Source organism: Notamacropus eugenii, chromosome 1 (assembly GCF_028372415.1).
Source record: "Notamacropus eugenii isolate mMacEug1 chromosome 1, mMacEug1.pri_v2, whole genome shotgun sequence".
In the NCBI taxonomy this organism is placed as follows: domain Eukaryota; kingdom Metazoa; phylum Chordata; class Mammalia; order Diprotodontia; family Macropodidae; genus Notamacropus; species Notamacropus eugenii.
In genome coordinates this window covers 608,467,495-608,490,713 of record NC_092872.1, presented here as the reverse complement: position 1 = coordinate 608,490,713, position 23,219 = coordinate 608,467,495, and the positions used below count along the sequence as shown (strand labels likewise).

The 23,219-nt window shown below is 38.7% G+C and overlaps 2 protein-coding genes across 12 annotated transcripts in view; one reads left to right on the top strand and one right to left on the bottom strand.

The window, feature by feature from the left end:
* Positions 1 to 20,395, bottom strand: part of HMBOX1 (homeobox containing 1) — a 242,499-nt gene extending 222,104 nt beyond the window's left edge. For 5 of the 8 annotated variants that reach the window (XM_072634830.1, XM_072634821.1, XM_072634825.1 and 2 more), the window contains exon 1: positions 20,079 to 20,376. The gene's annotated coding sequence lies outside the window, so the exon portion shown is untranslated. Of the gene's footprint in view, positions 1 to 20,078 lie in introns of all 8 variants that reach the window. The other 3 variants (XM_072634822.1, XM_072634826.1, XM_072634829.1) reach the window with 2 other exon arrangements.
* Positions 20,396 to 20,583: 188 nt separating this feature from the next.
* The window catches only part of INTS9 (integrator complex subunit 9), a 138,690-nt gene continuing 136,054 nt past the window's right edge, over positions 20,584 to 23,219 (top strand). The window contains exon 1 of one of the 4 annotated variants that reach the window (XM_072634815.1): positions 20,584 to 20,903. In XM_072634815.1, coding sequence (XP_072490916.1) covers positions 20,895 to 20,903 — 9 coding nt within the window. In that variant the 5' untranslated portion in view covers positions 20,584 to 20,894. The remainder of the gene's footprint in view (positions 20,904 to 23,219) is intronic. The other 3 variants (XM_072634813.1, XM_072634814.1, XM_072634816.1) reach the window with 3 other exon arrangements.

Genomic DNA, 23,219 nt, shown 5'->3' with positions numbered 1-23,219 from the left:
TCTTTCAATTCACTTTTTCTTCCTGTTTGATGGTGTCTCTCCTAGGTTGGAGGGTGGTTCAATATCCTACCCTAATCTGGAAAATGTACACTGCCCTTGTACCTCCCGTTTCCTTTGCTCTCTTCTATGTTATTTTAGGCAAAGCAAGACCTTTTGACCCTGGGAAGAGGGTATACTGGCAAACTATACCTACTAACGCACAAAGATTTCTCCTTGGAAATAAGAGGTATCCATTTACTGAACACAAAGGATTAAGCTATACATCGATTAGGAAAATTTTAGCTCAAATCAAATAAGATGACCTAATAAATAACTACTTTGCAGAGAAACATAGTCCTAAAAAATCCTAAAAGCACAGTCACAGAGTTAATACGTGCATGCTAAAAGGAGAAAGACAAATTTATACTTTTCTTGTATCATTCTGGAGTTTTGAAAGCCAACACCTAGGGAACTAAAAGTTCCCAAGCCAAAGACAGAGGTATCAAAACAGAAAATTCCACTTCTGTTCTCTTTGGACTTTCCACCAAAAGTGACACCTCAAACTCTAACCTTGTAGCTTTGTGATGCCATCCTGGAGGAAAGAGGTGAGAATTAAAGAGGAATGTTTCACAAGAGTATAGAAGTTAAGATCCCTCCAGAATGGTTCTATTTAGTTTAGTTTAACTAAATTTGTATAGAAGCTAATTGTTTCTCCTTTCCTTACTGTGTACACACACACACACACACACACACACACACACACACACACACACACACACACATATGCACATCCTTATATTTTTCATTCCCTCTGGAAAAGTTTGGGAGAAAGCCAAAATGAGTTGATGACATGTTAAGCCTACACTTTTTTTTTATGCTTCCCTAGCTAGGGACTGGGCTAAAACCTCCAGGCTAAGAAGTATCAGCAGACCAGTCTGGTCTAGATGGAACAATCCATGATGACATTTCCATTAATGAGGGGCTAAGAGCAATAGGTGTATGATCTGGAGCAAAAGGGTTAGTTATCCTAAAAAACCAAGCAAACAGGGGCCAGAAACAAGAAACACTCATAGGGTCCAAACAAACAGTTCTGCAAGATGATAGCAACAAGATCTAGGTAGAAAATAAGGTCAATAGTCAAAGGTTAAACAAGAGACTAAGAGAATGGATATTCAAAAACAGACATGAGCTACTAGAAAGATGTTTACAAAATCAAAATGACACTGATGCTAATCTTGCCTTCCTTGTTCTGAACAAGCTTGAAAAAAAAAAGCTTCATTATGACAGAAAAGGTAAATTATAAATGCTGAAGATGTGGGAAAATTGGGACACTAATGCACTATTGGTGGAGTTATGAACTGATCCAATCATTCTGGAGAGCAATTTAGAACCATGCCCAAAGGGAAATCAAACTGTATACCCTTTGATCCAGCAATACCACTATGAGGTCTGTATCCCAAAGAGATTTTTAAAACTCTAATAAAAATATTTATAGTAGTTCTTTTTTTGTGGTGGCAAAGAATTGGAAATTGGGACGACCATCAACTAGAGAATGGCTAAACAAGTTTAGTACGTGAATGTAATGGAATACTATTGTGCTATAAGAAATGACAAGCAGGATGCTTTCAGAAAAACCTGGAAAGACTTATACGGTCTGATGCAAAGTGAAGTGAGCAGAACAGAAGAACATTGAACATAGTAACAGCACAACTGTACAGTGGTCAACTGTGAATCTCAGCCATTCTCAGCAATACAATGATCCAAGATAATACCAAATGACTTATGATAAAAAATGCTATTCACTTCCAAAGAAAGAACAGAGTCTGAAGGCAGAGTGAAGCATGCCATCCACTGTACCACCTACCTGCTACCCAATATTTACTTGGAACTTTACCAATGGGAGGCCAAGAAAGTAAACAGAATGCATCACAGCAAGATATATGGCAACAATGGGGAAAAATGGAACCATATTTTGGGGGATTTGAGTCTATTCCTTGATAAGGAACAAGATACTCAGGCTCTTTCTTCTGGCCCTTCATAATATTAACAGAAGTGATCAAATCAGTGGCATGTTGCTTAGTGTGAGGTGGGTTTGAAGGATTAACAAGCTAACCAGTAAGAGACACACATGTCTGAAAAAGCAAATGGACAATTTAAATAAAGCATGCCATCTAAACTCCATCCCTGTCACAATAGATTTGTACCTTGGCATATACATGTCTTTCGCCCCAATAAAATCTTCTTTTCGGTTATGGACAGTTGACAAATTTTGGAGGGGCTATGGGAAAATAGGTACATTAATGAACTGTTGGTAGAACTTTGAACTGATCCAACGACTCTGGAAAGCAATTTGGAATTATGCAGAAAAAGCTACTAAACTGTGCATACATATCGATCCACTGACAATGCTACTACATTTATATTCCAAAGAGATCAAAGAAAACAGGAAAAGTACTTGTATGTACAAAAATATTCATAGCAGCTCTTTCTGTGGTGACAAAGAATTGGAAACTGAGGGAGTGCCCCCAAGCAAAGCGAAGTGAGAGGAACCAGAACCAACTTCTATAATAACAATACTACAAACATCAACTTTAAAAGACTTAGAAACTTTGATCAATATAATGTAACTGACCACAATTCCACAGGACTCTTAATGAAACATGTTATCCATCGCATATTAAAGCATATTTTGAGGAGAGGGGAACTAATGTGGGAATTTATTTCACTTGACTATACATATTTATAATGGGTTTTGTTTTTCTTGTTTTCTCAATAGGTGGGTGGGAGGAGGTAAGAGGGAGAGAATTCAAAACTGAGAACTGGATTTAAAAAGAGGTGTGTGTTAGAATGAAAAGAGCACTGACTCCTGAGACAGAGAACCAAGGTTCAAGTCCCACCTCTAATGCTCACTACCTGTATGATCTTAGACAATTCATTTAATCTTCCTGGTCCTCAGTTTTGTCTACTATAAAATGAAGTCATTGGATAACATAGTTTCTGAGGTCCCTTCCAGCTCTAGATTTCTGAATCTATAATATATTTAAATCATCTTGTTCAACTCACACTTGAATAAGAATCTCTTCTACATCCTTCCTCCCACATCCAATAAAGGACTTCCAGCCTCCAATTAAAAATATTCAACAAAGCAACCTGACAAGAATTATATTTAGAGCAATATCCTACACAATATTTCACAATAAATGTTAAATGGATATACGACCTGAAAATTAAAGACTATACCATAAAACAAACTTTTATATCAAGAATCTGATAAGGTTATCCAAGATATATAAACAAATAAGATATACAGATAAATCCAAAAGCTATTCACAAAAAGAGAAATGGTCAAAGGAGTCAAAGAAACTGTTTTCAAATTAATTGGAAACTGTTAACAACCAAAGGAAAGAATGCTCCAAAATAACTAATAAGTAAAATGGAAAGCAAAATGACCATGAGGTTTCACCTCACACTCAATAAACTGGCAAAAAAAAAATTTTTTTTTAAAGTAATACTCAATGTCAGAAGGGTTATGGAAAAACAGGGGTCACCAAATTCTAGAGCAGCAGAAGCCACAGAACAACAGAGTGGAGGAGATTTCCAGCCAAGGGTGACCTGGAAGGCTGATGGGAAAGGTCTGTAGCACTAGACGCAGAGCAAAGCACAGCCCAGCCTTGGCCATTCGGCACCTGGATGAGCAGGGCCCAAGTAGGCCTCAGGGGTGGAATCCCTAGCAGCAGCAGCAGTTCCCAGATCCCTCAACCCACAAACGCCAAAGGCAGCTTCAAAGATCAGTGAGAGGGCTTTGTCAACCTGAGTGAGAAGGGAGCGTGGTCCTCCCCTAACCCCATCTTCAGGTGGCAGAGAGGTAGCGGTGGCAGTGGCAGCGGCAGCAGCAGCAGCAGCAGCAGTGGGTGGCAGCTGATGCAGTGTCTTGGCCACCACAGGCAGCAGCCAACATCCATTGTTGTAGCCCTCCCTCTAAAGCCCCTGGGGGAATTAAGCAGCTGATCAGAATCTCAGCCCTGAGCAAGGTCCTGGGGTAAGGAGGAGAGCTGTTCTGGCTGACGAGGAGGCCCCTGAGGCGTAAACTCCTGCCCCTTGATTATGCCACCTTGGGGGAACTGAGAACTTATAGGTCCCCACAGTATACCCTACCCTTGACAAAGGACCCCAAAGTCAAGTAAGTGGTTGGGAAAATGTACAAAAAAGGAAAAAAATAAGACTATAGAAGGTTACTTTCTTGATGAACAGGTATTTTCTCCCATCCTTTCAGATGAGGAAGAACAATGCTTACCATCAGGGGAAGACATAAAAGTCAAGGCTTCTGCATCCAAAACCTCCAAAATAAGTATGTAATAGTCTCAGGCTATGGAAGTACTCAAAAAGGATTTTGAAAATCAAGTTAGAGAGGTAGAGGAAAAATTGGGAAGAGAAATGAGAGAAATGCAAGAAAATTATGAAAGGAGAGTCAACAGCTTGCTAAAGGAGACCCAAAAAAAAGCTGAAGAAAATAATACCTTTAAAAACAGTCTAACTCAATTGGAAAAAGAGGTCCAAAAAGTTAATGAGGAGAAGATTGTTTTAAAAAGCAGAATTAGCCAAATAGAAAAGGAGGTTAAAAAGCTCACTGAAGAAAATAGTTCTTTAAAAATTAGAATGGAACAGATGGAAGCTAAGGACTTTATGAGAAATCAAGAAATTATAAAACAAAACCAAAAGAATGAAAAAATGGAAGATAATGTGAAATATCTCATTAGAAAAACTGACCTGGACAACAGATCCAGGAGAGACAATTTAAAAATTATGGGACTACCTGAAAGCCATGATCAAAAAAAGAGCCTAGACATCATCTTTCATGAAATTATCAAGGAAAACTGCCTATATATTCTAGAACCAGAGGGCAAAATAAATATTGAAAGAGTCTACCAATTATTTCTTGAAAAAAATCCAAAAAGACAAACTCCAAAGAATATTGTAGCCAAATTCTAGAGTTCCCAGGTCAAGGAGAAAATATTGCAAGCAGCTAGAAAGAAACAATTCAAGTACTGTGGAAATACAATCAGGATAACACAACATCTAGTATCTTCTATATTAAGGGACTGAAGGGCATGGAATATATTCCAGAAGTCAAAGGAACTAGGATTAAAACCAAGAATCACCTACCCAGCAAAAGTGGGGGGAAAAATAGTCATTCAATGAAATAGAAGACTTTCAACCATTCTTGATGAAAAGACCAGAGCTGAAAAGAAAATTTGACTTTCAAACACAAGAATCAAGAGAAGCATGAACAGGTAAATAGGAAAAAGAATTCACAAGGGACTTACTAAAGTTGAACTGTTTACATTCCTACATGGAAAGATAATATTTGTAACTCTTGAAACTTTTCTCAGTATCTGAGTAGTTAGAAGGATTATACACACACACACACACACACACACACACACACATATGTGTATATGTAGAGAGAGAGAGAGAGAAACAGAGAGACAGAGATCACAGGGTGAGTCGAATAGGAAGGGATATCTAAAAAAAAAATTAAGGGGTGAGGGAGGAATACATTGGCAGGAGAAAGGGAAAAATGGAATGGGGCAAAGTATCTCTCATAAAAGATGCAAGGAAAAGCTTTTTCAATGGAGGGAAAAGGGGAGAGATGAGAGGGAAAAAGTGAAGTTTACTGTCATCACATCTGGCTCAAGGAAGGAATAACATGCACACTCAATTTGGTATGAAAACCTATCTTTCACTACAGGAAAGCAGGGGAGAAGGGGATAAGCAGGGTGAGGGAGATGATGGAAGGGAGGGCAAATGGGAGGACAGAGTAATTAGAAGTAAACACTCTTGGGAAGGGACAAGGTCAAAAGAGAGAATAGAAGAAATGTGAGGCAGGATAGGATGGAGGGAACTGTAGTTAGTCTTACACAACATGACTATTATGGAAGTCATTTGCAAAACTACACATATATAGCCTATATTGAATTGCTTGCCTTCTCAGTGGGGATGGATGAGGAGGGAGGAAGGAAGAGAAGTTGAAATTCAAAGTTTTAGGAAGAAATGTTGAGAACTGTTTTGTGTACAACTGGGAAATAAGAAATACAGGTAATGGGGCATAGAAATTTATCTTGCCCCATAGGACAAGAGACAAGATGGGGATAAGAGAATGGAGGGGTGTTAGAAGGGAGGGCAGATTGGTAGAAGGGGTAATCAGAATACAAGGCATTTTGGAGTGGGAGGAAGTGAGGGATGGGGAGAAAATTTAGAACTCAAAATTTTGTGGAAATGAATGTTGAAAACTTAAAATAAATTTTTTTTAAAAAAGAGAAAAACAGGATCACCAATGGCATTGCTGCTGAAGCTGTGAATTAGTACAACCACTACGGTAAGTTATTTAGAATTTTGCAAATAAAGTGAAAAAATAACCACATCTTTTGACTCCGAGATTCCACTGCTAGGCATATATCCCCAAAGAAAAAAAGGGTTCTATATACACCAAAATATTTATAACAGTACTTTTTGAGGTCACGAAGAACTTGAAACAAAGTAGATGTCACCTAATTGCAAAATGGCTAGACAAATCGTGATACATGAATATAATGGAATATTACTGTGCTGTAAGAAATAATGAATGTGATAAATACAGAGAAACATGTAAAGACTTGCATAAGTTGATGCAAAATGAAATTAGAAGAGCCAGGAAAACAATATACTACAACAACGTAAATGGAAAGGACAGCAACTCAGAACAATATGAAATTATAAGGACTAACATTGGGCCCAAATAAGAGAAGTAAGAAGATACCTCCCCAGGTCCTTTTTTAGCTCTGAAACAAAGGTGGTAGAACATTGTAAATACTCCTAGATTTTTTTTTGGTATGTTAATCAATTTTACTGAAATTTTTTCTTCTGATCTTCCTTTTTGAAATATAGTCATCTAATTAAGTCAGATAAGTGATGTAAAGTAAAAAAATGTCAATAAAATCTATTTTTTGAAAGGGCAAACCTCCAATGAGGGGAAGTCTATTACTTCAAAGTTAGTCAATGCAACTTTGGATTGGATCTAGTAATTAGCAGTCTTCAGCCAGAATGTGTCCATCTGCAGCTTCCATCTGCTACTCCTAATTCAGCAACCAGGACAAAGCAGACAAATCTAATCTCTGTTCTCCTTTTAGACTATAAACTCAAGGAGGGCAGGAACTATGTCACTTTTCATTTTTATATCCCTGACAAAATATTTTAAACACAGTACATATTCAATAAATGTTTGTTGCTGATTTCAGAGTTTTCAAAGGTGATGTACATATAAAATTAATTCTAAATGTAATCTTGCTGTTCTAAGTATAATAATGCTGGGGCTACATGCTTTGTATTTTCTTGAGATGATTGATTTCAACTCAACAACTGTCTTGGCCTAAAAGATGGAATAATATTACAAGTACTTTCCCAACCTCTTCCCTACCCACCACCCACATGGACAACCACCTCTGCCTTCTGAACACATACCTCATATACCCAAGGGAAACTGGAATCAGGTAATGTAAATCACATTTACTTCTACTAGTAGAAATATACCATGAACAAAAAAAAAAAGGAAGATCCAAGAAAAATATGCTACTACTTAACATAATTATGCTCACAAAATGAAGGATCATTCATTAGCCTCCTCCAAGAAGCTACTTGTAAAGATTAGTTTTCAACTATAGTGTGCTGGAAGCACTGGCCTGGGTGACAGGATCCCTAACCCACTATATAGCCTTGGCATATCACTTCATCTCTGAGCCTCCTTCTCCTCCTCTGTAAAATGAATTTGAAACACAGAATACCTTTCAAGTCATTTACACAATTAGTATCACATATTCCGATAATTTTGTGACTGTAAACTAATCTGACAACAGTGATATTCCTGCACATCTTGAAAAAGGGCAGGGCATGTCTTTCCTTTAGCAAGAGATATATCATTATCATTATTTTTACATAAAGAGATATGCTTTGTGGTATCTTCAAAGGTACGCATTTGACGGTTTTTTACAAAAGTAACCATTCTAACTTAATTTGTGTTTCTCCCAACTTGAAAAGTAACCATTCTAACTAAATTTTTGTTTTTCCCAACCTGACGTATAGCTAAATGGATCCAATTGAATTGGATGTTAATGAACTAATTTATGTTTAAGTTAAACCAATCTAAATTTTATTTTCATAAACTTAACAGAAATTTTTAAAAGTAAAAAATACCAAGATAAGCCTGAAGTGCTATGTGAAACAAAAAGAATAGAATATTGATTAAAAAATAATAATAATAGGTGCCTCTCTCCCAAGTGAATAGCATGAACAGAATCACAGAAACAGCAAATTTCAGAGGTGAAAGATCACAATGGTCACCAAGGTTCAACTGTCACATTTTATAGCTAGCCCAAAAAAGAAAAATGGTTCACTTGAGGTCACACATCTAGATAAAGGCAGAGCCAAGACTAGAACCAAGTCTCTTATCTCCTAAATTAGCATGTCATTTACTAAGAATCTTCATTCAAGGAACTTATTTTGATGTATTTCAACAGGTCTCTTTTATTATTGATGTGGGTACTCCTTCTATTGGAACAGATCACAACCCATGCAGTTTGAATTTTATACTATTTGTGTCCATATCCTCCCATAAATTCTCCAGAGAAGGTTTACCCAAAATGCTACAAGTCTTTCTTAAAGTCTTTTTAATATTCCATGCAGGCAGCATTTAGGCTGTCCATCATGATCTCTTATTTCTTGCCCCACTGTCCTACCTCCTCTTCCAATTATGCAATTCCAGAATAAATCTCATTCCAGTTTTTACATGCAAATCTAAAGTAATAACATGCGGCAATCTATTCATGCCCATCATGCATTGCTCCATTCATCTGTATATTGTTCAGTTTGGATTCTTTCGAGGTTGTGGTGTCCCATGATTTCCACCTGTAGAGAATCACCAGAATGTAGTGCTATATACCACCAGAATATGGTGTTAAAAAAATAAGTTTTTGCTGGAGAAAAACCTGGGATTATTAGGAGTAAAAAATGCAATCTAATTCACTCTTTTTCTCCTAATCAATTCTGGACTCAACTAATTTTTGACTAACAGTATCAGATCAAAGTAGATGTCCTAAGGAACTAACTCAATATGCATCCAATTTGGTATCAAAGGCTGAGAACAACATTTTGGATTTACTGATCGTGAAGGCAATTTTTTGAGCGGTCATGAATTTTGTGGAGATATTCCTGTAGTGTTTGAGCAATGAATACATTCAACACAATATTATCCCAAACACAAGATTCTGAAGGACTTCACTATTTATAAGCAGAAGTACGAAGCTGATGCCTCACTGTGATGTGATAACAACTTGGGCTCTCAAAGGGACAGAACTCAAGTCCAGGCAGATTCTATCTGGCTGGAAAGTTCCAGTAATAAACCCTGTTTGCTATCCAAGGACAAATTCACATAAGAATGGAGAAGCTCATCACCAACAAGTGGGTGATAAGTTACTGAATTCTTTGGTCATGGGCAATCCACAAAACATACAAAAATCAGTGCAACCAATAATTTACCAGTAAAGGATTCCCATAGTGAAGAAAGGGGAAACATGCTACTTGTGTCTTACCAGATTCTAATTTCAGGACTGATTTTAAAGAATATTGCTTTGTATTAATAGTTAAAAGAATTTCACATTTTACCTGAAGGCTCTCAAAATTCCTGTGATAAACTCGTCTCATCTTACTTGAAGTTTTAACCAGAGAGTATGACCAAAGGGGCTTGCATAGGTACCATGGGGAGGGGGAAAAGGAATGCAAGAGAATGGGACATAAAAACATAAAATATATTACAAACAAGCCATTCTGGTTCCATGTCAATATTCTGACCAAAAACTATGTTTACTACAGCTTTTGCCCCCAAGTGTACTATACTTACTATTGTACATAAAATGACATTGGCTTTCAACCCAGAAATGATGGTATTTTATGGGTGACAAATGATTTTTTGATCAAGCTTATAAAGATGTTTCACAGAACACGTGTATTGTTTCTCATACTTCTCCAAACAGAAATTATGATCTATTATTAGGGGAATATAAGACAGACAGCTGCAATTACTTCTTCCCAGATTCTTGCAGACCACAGTTCTTTTCTTCACGGCAACATTACCCCAGCAGTAGTCTTAAGCAAACAATTTACCTTTATATGCCTCAGTTTGGAAAAACAAGCCTATAACTGTTATGTTACAGGAATATTATGGAGGAGATATAAGAATGTTTTTTAAAATTCTTTGACGTTTTCCAACAAAACCATAAAGACAAGCAAAAGGCATTCTTTTCACTAGTATCTACATTTTATGGAACTTTCTATTCAACTTCAAATATGAATATCAGTGCGAAAATAAGATGAACTAATGTTTGCCTTACTGACTCCAAGAGCCCAATGCAATACCAACTGCTCACAATAGCAGAGTTTCCCAAGAGTACAGGATAACCAATCAATAGTCTGCATGGCATTAGTATTCAAGTAATGTCAAAAGATATAGAGCAGGGGTTCTTAACCTTGGGTCCATGTAATTCTTTTTTAAATGTTTTAATAAATGTATTTCAGTATAATCAGTCCCCTTTCTTATCCTGTACATTTTATTCTATACATTTAAATACATTATTCTGAGAGTCCACAGGCTTAATCAGATCTTCATCAGGATTAGGGATCCATTATGTGTTAAATCTATTTGATTCTAGTCCCCCAGAACACAATCCTCCCCCTTTTAGCTAGTATAATAATAAGTTTACAAGCAGACAGAATAATAATAGCAGGAAATAATATTGCAAAGGAGAACCTAGAAGTAATTTACAGAGTATTCCATAAATTAAAAGAGCAACAATTACTTACAGTTTCATAGACTAAGGAAGCTTGGAACCATTGAAAATTGTCTCAGAAAACAAACTAAGGACACATCCTAAGGCTATGTGCTAAATTAGGGGAAGCCAGTCTTAATATAACAGCTCTTGGTCCTCCTGACTGTCCTTGGTCTATAGGTTTCAGATAAGTTCAGACACAGGCAGTAAGACCAATAAATACCAGTAAGGTACTACGCTAATGAGCTAACCCTAAAGTGTTGCTGATAACTTTGAGATGATGTGGACACGTTAATGAACCAAGGTGGCATAGGTGGTAGTCTGCTCCACACCACCAAAAATCTATAAAAATGAGAACCCAAGTTCCTGTTACCCACCCCCACACACTTCCACCTGGTCCATGCTGACTAAGTGCTCCCAAGGCATCTCCAAGATTATATAAGTGACTGCATCCCTCTTCCTCTCCATTCTCTTTCCCTACTCTGCCTGCCTCCCTTTACCACTCCATCCCATTACTATTTCATGTGCTTCCATACCCATTACCCCTATTCTTTCTGTGCCATTGGACTCTCAGTGTTTTATTAAAACGTGAGTAAAATATTATTCCCTGCTTGCTGCCATCAAGGTCTTTCCCTGAAAGTTTCAAAAAAAATTGGGCATGCTTGCCCCCCCACCCCCACCCCTTTACCTACAGGGTTTTCTCAGTGGTCCCATTCCCATAGTTATAAACTGAAAGCACCAGGACTAAAACTATATGCTATTCAGAGCCACCCCTACCTACCCTTGACCAAGCAAGAGCTAATGAATTCCTGAATAGAAAGCAAGAGTGTATAGCCGAACCTTGTGTCTCCTTTCAGATTTTTTAACTTTAATTGGGCCAAATAAATCAATTAATATTCCCACAAATTAACTGGCAATTCACCTTATCTGTAGGAGGGCCTCAATTACACTGGGTGGATCTCCTATATAAAATTTATGAGAAGACAAAACAATGGTAATGAGGATGAAAGGCCACAAATGTGTTTCAAGGCAACACAATGGAATCAGAGGAACTGCATTCAAATTGCAGTTTTGCCATATACTATGCAGTTGCATGACTTTGGGTAAGTCTCTTACCCATTCCAAACTTCAGCCTCACACAGTGGATGAAACAATGAACCTAGAATAAGTAATATACTAGATTGTGAACTCCTTGGGGTCAAGGATGGTCTTTTATCTCTTTTTGTATCCCCAGCCCTCAGCACAGTGTTTGGCACATTGTAGATACTAAATAAATGCTTGATGACTGATTAAAAACCTGAGTTCAAATTGTGTCTCAGACACTTAAACTGTTTAACCTTGGGCAATTCTGCCTAAGTTTCATTAGCTGTAAATTATGGCTAATAGCACTTACTTCATAACATTGTTTTAAGAATATTTGTAAAGCACTTTCCAAAACTTAAAATGTCATATAAATTCTAGCTGCTATTATTGTTATGGTTACAATCTGAATTTATAAATGCGGGACATTATTATTATTGTTATAATCTGTATTGCTAGAGAAAATACCTCCATTTATGAGATCACAGAACTCAGTGAAGTAAAGTTTCATGTAGAGTAAGACCATTATCTAAAAAGCAACTGTTGAAGAGGTCTATGGTGATTAGCCAAACTGCAAGATAGGAGAAAAAAAGCTACATTGTTGCTAGTACTGAGTAACAATTCCTCAAAGTTGATAATTTAATAAATTATTAAAACCAATGTCTGCATTACACCTTCCTCTAGCTATTCTTCCTTCTCACCATACCTGAACATGTTCCAAGATCATGTTATAATGAAGTAAAAAAAAATGTACTATTTGTAGAGGAAAAAAGTCAGTAGGACAGTATTGAGCATCACTTCTACTTCTACTTCTGCAACTGGCTTTCATTTTTTTAATATAACTTAGCTTTATATCCTTTTTAAACATAGTTTATTCTTGTGTCTTTAACATTACTTTAATGTTTCATTTTTATATAATTTATCCTTTGAAAATATTTATTCAAAGTGTACCACTAATAATTATGCACCATATTTGAATAAGACTGAAAAAACTACCTACACTTTTCCCACACACAAATCATATCTGAAATTTATCCCTTGGACAGTGGTTTCCCTAGCTCTCTGATGAGCCTGTTGTCACCTGCAGTTCATTCAGATTCATCAGTCCAAAGCCTTTGCTCATAAACTTCATTTTTCATAGTTATACACCAGACTGGCTTGTCAGTCACTATTTTCCAAAACTCACTTGCACACACTTATACACTATCTTCAAAGGATCTTAAAGAAGAACTTCACAAAAGTGAACTTCACTTTCATTCTATATCTAATATAGAATATCTAATAATTCATTGGAATGCTAAAAGAAGAACAGATTCTAAAAGAAGGAAAAATCTAACTAAAGGGCTCTGATTTTAATGAGCTACACATGAAATAGTCAGTTTTTTTTTAATTAAACATGGTAGTGGGGGGAAGGGGCAGGGGAGTGGCAGTACTACAAGGACCAAGAAAGAAGACTCCCTGGAGACCCCTCATGAACCACTAGTAGTCCCCAGACAGTGTTTTGTGAACCACTGGCTCAGAATACCAATCTTCGGTTAATGAAACTAAAGGATCCTGAATCACTAACTTCCAATTCCTGGCTACTAGATGATTTTACCACAGTTTAAAACAGAAAAGTTCAGTCTCAGTTCACATTTTTTGCAGTTGCACCTATAGTATTTGGATTTTTCCCCATGAAGAAAGCAATTATATACATTCATGCATATATATATATATATATTAAAAGCTCCTCCTATTTGGAGTACTGTGCTAATTGTTAAAATAACTACAACAGTAAGAGAGCTATCAAAGGATTCCAATAATGAATGTTCAAACATGCTACTCACCTCCTGACAGAGGGTTGATGGATTCAAGGTGCAGAGTGAGTCTTACTTTGGAGCCAAGGAAAATGTATAGATTTACTCTGCATAAGAGCTTATTTTGCCTTCTCTTCCAAGGGCCCTAGGCCTCCACACTTCCTTCCTTCTCCAAATACCATGCTATCCCTCCCACTATTAACATGGACCCCAATTCACAGACCTCTCAGCTCCAATAAGCCAGCTTTAGCTTCATGTTGCTGGGGCAAGCAGCTTGCTACCTACTATCAGTAACTCCTCTATCTCCACCCCTCTTTCCCCACCAACTTTCCTGCTCTCCTTTATAGGTTGCCTTTCCCCATGAGATCATAAGTTTCTTGAAGACTGAGACTCTTCCTTGCTTATACTTGCATCCTCAGTATTTATCACAATGCCTGTGTGCTTACTAAATTACTTTAGTGTTTTTACAAAGATTTTTTTCCCCTCATTTTGAAGAGAGTCAATGAAGGATGGGATCTGAGAAGCAAGCTAGTGACAGTATTGTAAAAAAAAGAAAGAAAAAAGAAAAGAGTACTATTTTTTAAAATGAATAGGATGTTCAGAAGTAAACACAGACAAGTAGAACAGTTTAAAGTAACATGATGGATTTATTACATAATTTTTTCTTAAGAAGCATGAGGAACATAATATTCACAAGTTAATAGATAATTGTCTTGTTCTGTTCCACTTTTTAATATGTAATTTTTTTGGTGCTTAAAGTTCAGCATTTAAAAAAATTAATTCCAATAAAACCAAACATAAACAACAAAAAGAAAATACAATGAATAAGAAAAGCTTATACTCACAAAAAAAAATCCAGTAAAGCAATAATATATTTCTATCAGAGGTTGGACTTGTAACTTAAGAACTACATGCTTCTTTTCACCTAAATTAAAACAGTTAGATGGCAGAATAGATGGAGGGCTGGGCCTGGAGTCAAGAAGATATCCAGCCTTAGACACTTACTAGGTATGTGACCCTTGGCAAGTCACTTAACCTGTTTGCCTCAGTTTCCTTAACTGTAATATGGGAATTTACAACCCTTGAAGGGTTGTAAATGCTTAGCACGGTGCTCGGCTATAAACTTATAAGCTTTATAAAAATTTTTATTCCCTTTCTCTTCCCCTTCCTTTCCATTCCTTTCCCCTGATTTGGTACATCATAATACCATTGATAAGGAAGAGGCTGACTGAACTTGATACGCAATTCAAAAAAAATACTAGACAGCTCCAAATAAAAAGTCTTGGTTTTTATTTTTTAATTTATGTCTTCTGTGAAGGGGGAAAAGCAGTTAAAATGTTTACAGTCTTGGTCCAAGGCATTTCCTTGGACCTACATACTTTAACAAACTTACTCTAACACCAACCTTAGGATTCATGGTGAGAAATTATTTTTAAAAAAGCAGTCTGTAGCCAGGTCCTTCCAGTAACTAAATGCTCTTGGACAGGGTCCAAGGTAGTGCTATAGTGAGTTTGCCATGTGTTTTATTTAAAGTCAAGAAAACAAATTATCTGAAGCAGTGACTTAAGTTTAAATCTTTTATCTCCCACTAAAAATTCTGCAAAAGAATTCCCTTTATTCCATCACTCAAAAAAAAAAAAAATAACGTGCCTGGAAGCTCCTAAATTCTGTCCTACAGAGACTCTCTGGGTAGCAGCTATTATTATGCCTATAAACTTAACTTACAGATATTACAGGTAATTCAAAAAGGAATTTCAGGAGATATTTCCCATTTTCAAAGTGACAATAGATTTGTTATGGTATAATCAATTAAAAATTAAGGTTTAAACTCTTAAAAGACTTCAGAACTCTGGACAATTGTAGTGAACAATCATGACTTTAGAAGACTAATGATGATGCCTGACTCTTGGCAGAGAGGGGATGGACTAAAGGTACATAACATGACTTAATGTTTTTCCAGACATAGCCAATGTGTTTATCTGTTTTGTTTAACTATCTTTATTTGTCAAGGAGAAGAGGGAGTGTCTACTGGGATGGGCATAAATTAATGGGGAGTGCTAAAGGTATTTTGAAAAGAATATCAAGAAAACTCTTTAAAATACAAAAAAAGACAACAGAAGTTCAGAAGCAGCACAAAATGCCAATTCTGTTACTCTCTTGTTAAAATACTTTTTAAAAAACTAGGTAAAAGAAGTTGATGAGTTTACATAAAATCCTTTTTGCTATTTGCATACTGAAATTTATACTGATAACTAAAGTTCATGATAAAAAGGTAATTTCCTAAAATAAAGTTTATAATATTAAACAATTTCTTTCCCAGTTATTTGAGTGTCAGTTAATGTTTGCTCTATGGTTTGTGATAACAATCATTGTTCACATAGTATACTGACTTTTTGTGGTTCTGACTTCTTATGGTATACCAGATTCCTAGAGATCCACTCCATACATCTACAAATATACTGTTATATAGCACTTTTGCACATCTACTATCTGTATTTTTCTACCTCAGAAGAGTGTTTTCTATTTTTATACATTTAAAAAAAAATATCTACCAAATCCAGGAACAAAAAAAACCACAAACACGGGAAAATTTTAAAGAAATGGCAAAGTAACTAACCTATCAAATAATTTTAATTTTTCAAAGGCATAGTAAAACATAGAATCTGGTAAAATATCATGATATACAAATCAGCACAGAATCTTGCTCATCACTTTTACATCATTTACCTATAGGTTTTCCCCATGAGTAGAAGTAATGAAAAGGGTAAGAGTAAAAGGTCTTACTTTGTGCAAACACAGTTTCTAATTCCAAAACACAATAATTAAGTTTAAACAATATTTGTATTAAAAATCTGCAGAGACAGAAAGTATGAAATCAAGTGCATAGAAAAAAGAAACAGACTTATAGGGAATTTAGTTTAAATAATTCTAAAAGTATGACAAAGCAGAATACACAAGGAACTTAAATAGATAAATTAAACTTGAAAATCTGCACTAATTTTGTAGTTACTAAATACAAATAAGCTACAATGATACCTATCATAAAAATGTCCTAAATTGACATTTATGGTCATAAGGCTGCAATAATGATGAAGATTTATTTCAAGACATCTTAAAATAACAAGTAATATGCAGGGAAAATATGAGATTTGGAGAGGCTTGTATTCAAATCAGCTGTGCATCTATGTGACTGGCCATGGGTGAACTATTATAAGTTTTTCTTGAGCAAATTAGTATACATTCATTATACTATTACATCTAATTTAGGAAAAAGTAAGGATGAACAATGAACTATGTACAATACTAAAAACTGAAGATTCACCAAAAAAGAATGGAAAAATACTGGATGGAGAATCAGGAGATGTGAGTTCTAGTCCTAACTCTGTCATAACTCACTCTGTTAGTTGACCTTGGGCAAGTTACTAAACCTTGCTGAGTTTTAGTTTTCTCATCTGAAAAATGAGGGAACTGGATTAGAAGACTTCCAAAAATCATCCTGCAATTCTAATATTACACACAGATGCGCACATGCATGCATGTGTGCACACGCAGGCACACACATGCATACACACACACTCTTTAAAGTTGATCTCTAAAGGTGTCTTAACGTTAGTTTGCAGATAAAAGTTCAGTAAATCTATTGCATTAAATAAGCAACAGATTCAGTTAAAACAGTGCAGATTTTCACATTCACATATTACAGGAAACATTTTTAGATGAGATCACATGAAAATAAATGTGTCTTTCACAGTTACAGGACAAAATTTTAAGTTGGCCAGGCAACCAATGCCCTGATTTTCCACTTCTTTTCGCAGACCATATGACTTCCACATGCTGAGAGTGTTTTAGGCTGTAACCTGCAATGAAGATTTTACAATGTTCCAGCAATTCAATAACCAATGCTTAAAATGCAATAGTTAAAACTTCACTTGAATAAGCATGAATTACAAATCAACATTTCAACTCAAATATTGCACAGGGATAGGAAAGTTGGTGAGTTTTTTCCTAAAATATGTTGTTCTCATTTCAAAAGAAACATCAAAGAAGTAAATCAATAAATGTTAATTGAAAAACAGAGCAATGGGAAGTAGACAGGTTAAGAGATATTCCTTGATATTTATCTTTTCACTTTCATTTTTCTTTTGCTTTCTAAATAATTTAATTTCCACACATAAATTTCTATAGATACTTTCTATTGCACAGTTTTATAAGATCTTTTCCCTAAAGGGCTTTGTTTCATTTTCAAAATTATTCTAATGAACATTAATAAGATGTAAGCAAAAAATTTTAGAAAACTTAACATCTAACAACTGCAATGATGGTCTTGGAGGGGATCAAAATATTCAAGAATATAAAGTTCAGATTTAGAAAAAACATTAACTGTTTCTATATAGGTCAACCTAAATATACACTTGTTATCTCTCACATTTGCAGTTACCAGCCTGTTTATTAGTGTGAATGACCCATTCCAGAAAGTCTGAATTTCGTATCAAAGATCACAGTAGCTATGGGAATTCAGGTTTTCGTTGCTTCCAAGATCCCACGATGACAGCATAACAATGAGTATCAAGAACCAGTACATTTGGGATAAATGCATATGAACACCTTAATTTTCTTAACACCTGAAAAAATTATAGCAACTCCATTCAAGAGTCCCTCTCACAGGAAAACGAGCAAACGTTCCAGAAAAAAACTTCACTTGGGGAATGGAACGAAGTGTTCAACACTCGATTTCCATCACTTAATGCCACCTTAAAAACGGTCAGAAACGCTAATGTGATTGAAGCTACAATTTTTAAAAATGTTATTGTAGTATATATTATAATATATACTAGTAAAATGTATACTATGTTATAATAGTAATCAAACTTTTAAAAAGTAGCTAAAATAATTTTTCCAGAGTTTTGATGCATATACATAATTCAAATGGTTGAAATAACTAGGCTTTAAAAAATAGGAATTAAGAAATTTAATGCAGGAAACCGCAATGCTAAACTGATAATTACCTCTGACAGAGCTGGCAGAAAAAATGATGCAGATTATTCCCCTCTAATGATTCGGGGAATAGCAAAGCCAAACAATATACAACCATATCGGGGGGAAAAAGAACAAATAAAAAGGCACAGAAGGTATTCTCAACACCCAGGAAACGTCAGCAGCCCCATAAGCAGATGGAAGAAGAAAGGAAAGAAGATAAGCTAAAAAGACAGACCCAAGGGAGGGCAACGTTGTGGGCACCTGAAGGACCCCGGCAGAAACTGGCTAGTCACCTCCCTGGCCAGACACTTCTGGACTTTTAACCCCCGGTGTAAACCAACCATACAATCTGTTTCTAAGTCAACTTTATTGGACACAGAATCTCTCCTTGAAAAACCAAAAGCATTCTTCCCTGCTCTCCCACATCCCGATCTCCAGCCACAGCGGAGGAGGAACAGGGTGGGGTAGAGGGAACAGGGAGCAGCATCTGTAACTTGCCCCCAAGCATTACCTCCCGCTGGATGTCCTACTACCAGCCCGAGTCCGACACCACAGGACCGGCAGTCGGGAAGCCGGGATTCTGAACTGTTCACACTAAGCCCCCTCCCACCTTGACAACGACCCCTCCTCGCACATTCTTTAAAAAAACACAATATTTACAAACAATAACACCCAAACCACCCTCAAGTAATTAAAAGCCGTTTTCACCTCGAGAGGAGGCACCCCAACCTACGGTTCGGGGGGGACGGCGGACGCCTTTCGGAGGAGCCCCGACGGTGTCACCGGAACACGGTTCCGGAAGAGAAGACGCGGGGCACTTTTTCGTTTCCCACCTCGGCAGCGCCCTAGTCCCCGGTCGCCCCCCGAGCCCGCGGCCAGCCCCTCGGTGGGGCAGGCGCGGGGAGCGCGGCCGGAACCCGCTCGGCAGCCCAGGCCCCGCTCTGTCCCCCGGTCCCTGTGCGCGCCTCCACCTCGCCGGGCGCCGGCCTCCTCCGCCCCGGGGCACCCCTCGCGCCCCCCCACCCCCAAAGTTAAGGACGCTTGAGAAAACCAAACGCACGCGCGCGCACCGACACCCCTCGAATCACCGCCTCACATTTTCTCAAACTCCAGCAGAGACCCTCACCCCGCGAGCTCCCCCATCTTCCGCCCGCAGGCAAAGGCGGCAGAGTTAGAGGGGACGGGAGTGGAGGCAGCCGGTGCCTTTGAGTTACCCGCCCTCCCCGAAAAAATAACCCTGCCCCACCCCGGACTCCGGTCACCTACCCAGACGCCCCTTTCAGACACCTCGTCGCCGCTGCCACCCCCCCAAACCCCCACCCTCGAGACCTCCAGGAAAGTGCGGAGGGGGAGAGGCTCGGGGTATCCGGCTGGAGAAAATCGCTCCACTCACCTCAGGAGCCCGGCTGAGTTCTCTCTCCGCCTCGCGGGCAACCCCCTCCCCAACGTCCCAAGAAGAAGGGCTGAGGTAGGGGGGGAGGGGTGTCTTCCGCACGGGGTCCCCGGCGGGAGGGGGACTGGGGAAGGGGGTGGAGGCCGACGTGGGAGGAGGGGAAGGGGGAGGGGAGGCCCCTATCTCCCAGTCTCCCCCTGAAAATCTCCCTTGTCTCAATCACATCAGACTGACTGTCTTTGTCTGGCTGACAACCGCCATATTGATATCAACAGCCCCGCTCCCACCTGCTGCCGCCGGGCGGCCCTGGGAGTTGTAGTTCCCTGATCCCTGGGGTAAAAGCACCAGCCGCAGCACCAAGCGGCCCCTGGGAACTACAGCTCCCGGCAAAGCCCGCGCCCTTCCTCTTCCCCATAGGGAGGAGGGAAAGGCAGACTCAGCACCAACCGGGACTACAGGTCCCACAATACCGCGGGCATTGGGTCCGGTGAGGGGACATGATATCATCTTGGGGTGTGGAAAGGTTAAAAGAAGAGGCGATGGGGATAAATCGTAGCCGACAGAGGGAGGAGTTCTGAAAGGAAGGGGAGGAAAAGGAAGAAGAATGACCACAGTTCCCATCATGAAGCCGCGGACATACTACAGTTCCCGTGATGCTCTGGGAGCCAGAGGGAGCAGGCAGAGGGAGTAGGAGTGAGGAAAAAGACTCGCTATTCCGTCATGCTCTAGGACGTTTGGCGGCAGCGGTTTAGCCGGAAGTCTCTTTTAGGGATTGAAGGAGTCCAGCCGTACACATTTAACAGCGAACATTTCAATATGAAGCTGGTGAGTGTTCCCTCGCGGGTCAGAGGGCGAGGGTGATGCTAGAATTTGGAAACTCGACGGCCTCTTATGTGGAAAGGAAACGAGGGGAGGAGGGGGGAATTGGTGGTGCAGAAAAGCATGCTGGGAGGAGGGTAGTTGGTGTGGGAGAGGGTGGCGGTCTGCAGCCTTCGCGTGCCCGTGGGACTTAACTCTTAAGCCCATTTCACGGACCGCTGGGGTTTGGCCCCGGGCCTGTGCCAAGGCCTTCACCACGCCCCGTCTAACAAGCATGTACCTTTTTCATTGTGCTGCCTGTAATGCGTTGAAAAGAGCCCTGATTTGGGGATCATAGCAACCTGAGTTCAAACTCCCCCCACTCATCTTTCTAACTTTGGGACAAGTAATTTGCTGGACTTGGGTTTCTCTTTTATAAAACAAAAGAAATGAACTGGATTGGAAGTACTTACCTTCTTGTGGCATGGACCCTTTGGCACATAGGAGACCCGCCATAAATGCTTATTGACCCCACTTGACTTGGCACTCAGGTGAAGCCTCTTATTTTTTTTCAGAATAATTTTTAAATACATTAAAATCCACAGGATTAAAAAACAGTTATAAAGCTATGGTTATCTAGATATTTTAAAAATCAAATTCATGGAACCTAGGGTAAGAATTGTTGGACTAACTCGTGTCAGGGATCCCTCCTAGATCTTCCATGAGTGTCCTAGCCATCACATTGAGGAGGTACCTGTTACCAGTCAGTCCGTCTGTTGTTTAGGGATTGCTGTGTGTGCAGCACTGAGCTACGTTGTGGAAGGTTAAAAAAAAAGTCCCTGCATTCCAGGAGCTCATAATTTTGTTAAAGAGTCAGGATAAAGATACATAAAACAGGGCATTGGTGCCAGGCAAAGGAAAGATCCACACAACAGAGAAGAAAGAGGGTGGACGTTGAACTAATAGGAGTTAGGCCAAATGTAACAAGCAAGTGGGCTGTGCTTTCCTTACTAGAGGAACAGCATTAGCAATGACCTGACAATTAGAAAGAGCATCCAGCCCCTTCCAACAAGAATTTATTATTAATCATTCACCTTGTACAAGGTCAGAGGCAGAATGACAGTAGATAGAAAGCTAGTTTCGGATCCAGGAAGCCCTGGGTTCAAGTCGTGCCCAGACACATGCAGTAGGTTGTGCCACTCAGAGCAAGTTGCTTAACCCTAGGCAACTCTTGACCAGGCCTGGAGTCGGGAACGCTAGTTGTATGACCTGGGCAAGTCAATTAATCCTGTTTACCTCAGTTTCCTTATCTGTAAAGTGAGCCGGAGAAAGAAATGGCAAACCACTCGAGTATCTTTGTCAAGAAAACTCCAAAAAGGAGTCATGAAAAGTTGGACGTGACTGGAAACAACTAGTCAACAAAAAATGTACAAGTCACCATGTAAGGTGCCAGAGACACAAAAGACAAAATAAAAATGTCCTTGCCCTCAGAGAACTTACACTCTACTGAGAGTTGTAACTGGAACATAACTATTAGAGGAGGAAGAAAATACTGACAACTAATGGAATTAAGCATGGCTTTTAAAGGAATTAGGAGAACAAATCACTGGAATAGAAAGTCCTACATCAGAAGTGAATGTTTTAAAGTCAGAGCAATTTTTATATACACACATATATATTTTGTTGTTTGTTTGTTTCAGTTGGGTCTGACTCTTCGTTTACCTATTTGGGGTTTTCTTGTCAGAGATAACTGGGGTTTTTTCTTTCTGCAGCTCATTTTACAAATGAGGAACTAAGACAAAGAAACAGTGTTGAGTGACTTGCCCAGGGTCACAAAGCTAATATGTGTCCAAGGCCATAGAACTCAGAAAGATGAGTCTTCCTGACTCCTGGCCCAGCACTCTATCCACTGTGCCACCTAGCTCTGTGTGTTTGTTGGGAACATGGGGGAGTTGTACATACACACATAGGTATTTATACATTCACACAGTAGTAATAGTTGACAGTATTAAGGAGATTATTTCTTGCACTGGTGTACCTGGGATTGGTTTGGAATTTTATCCCATAAAGCATGTGCTGAGGTACCCAGGTTGATTCTTGCAGCCCAAATGAGGCTCATGGTTGAAGGATTTGGGCATCTTAGAATGAAGAAACAGTCCCTTTGTTGGTTCCTTGATCCCATGATGGCAGCAGAGAGTGTCTGAATAAAGCATACAGATCATTCATCCAGGAAAGTGGTCCACCCAGGAAAAGAACTTTAAAAAAGTGACTGCCCTCTGGCTCTCTCTTCCCATCTGCCAAATATGAGACTTCTTTGAATTGTTCCCTGGAGGAGTGAGAGAA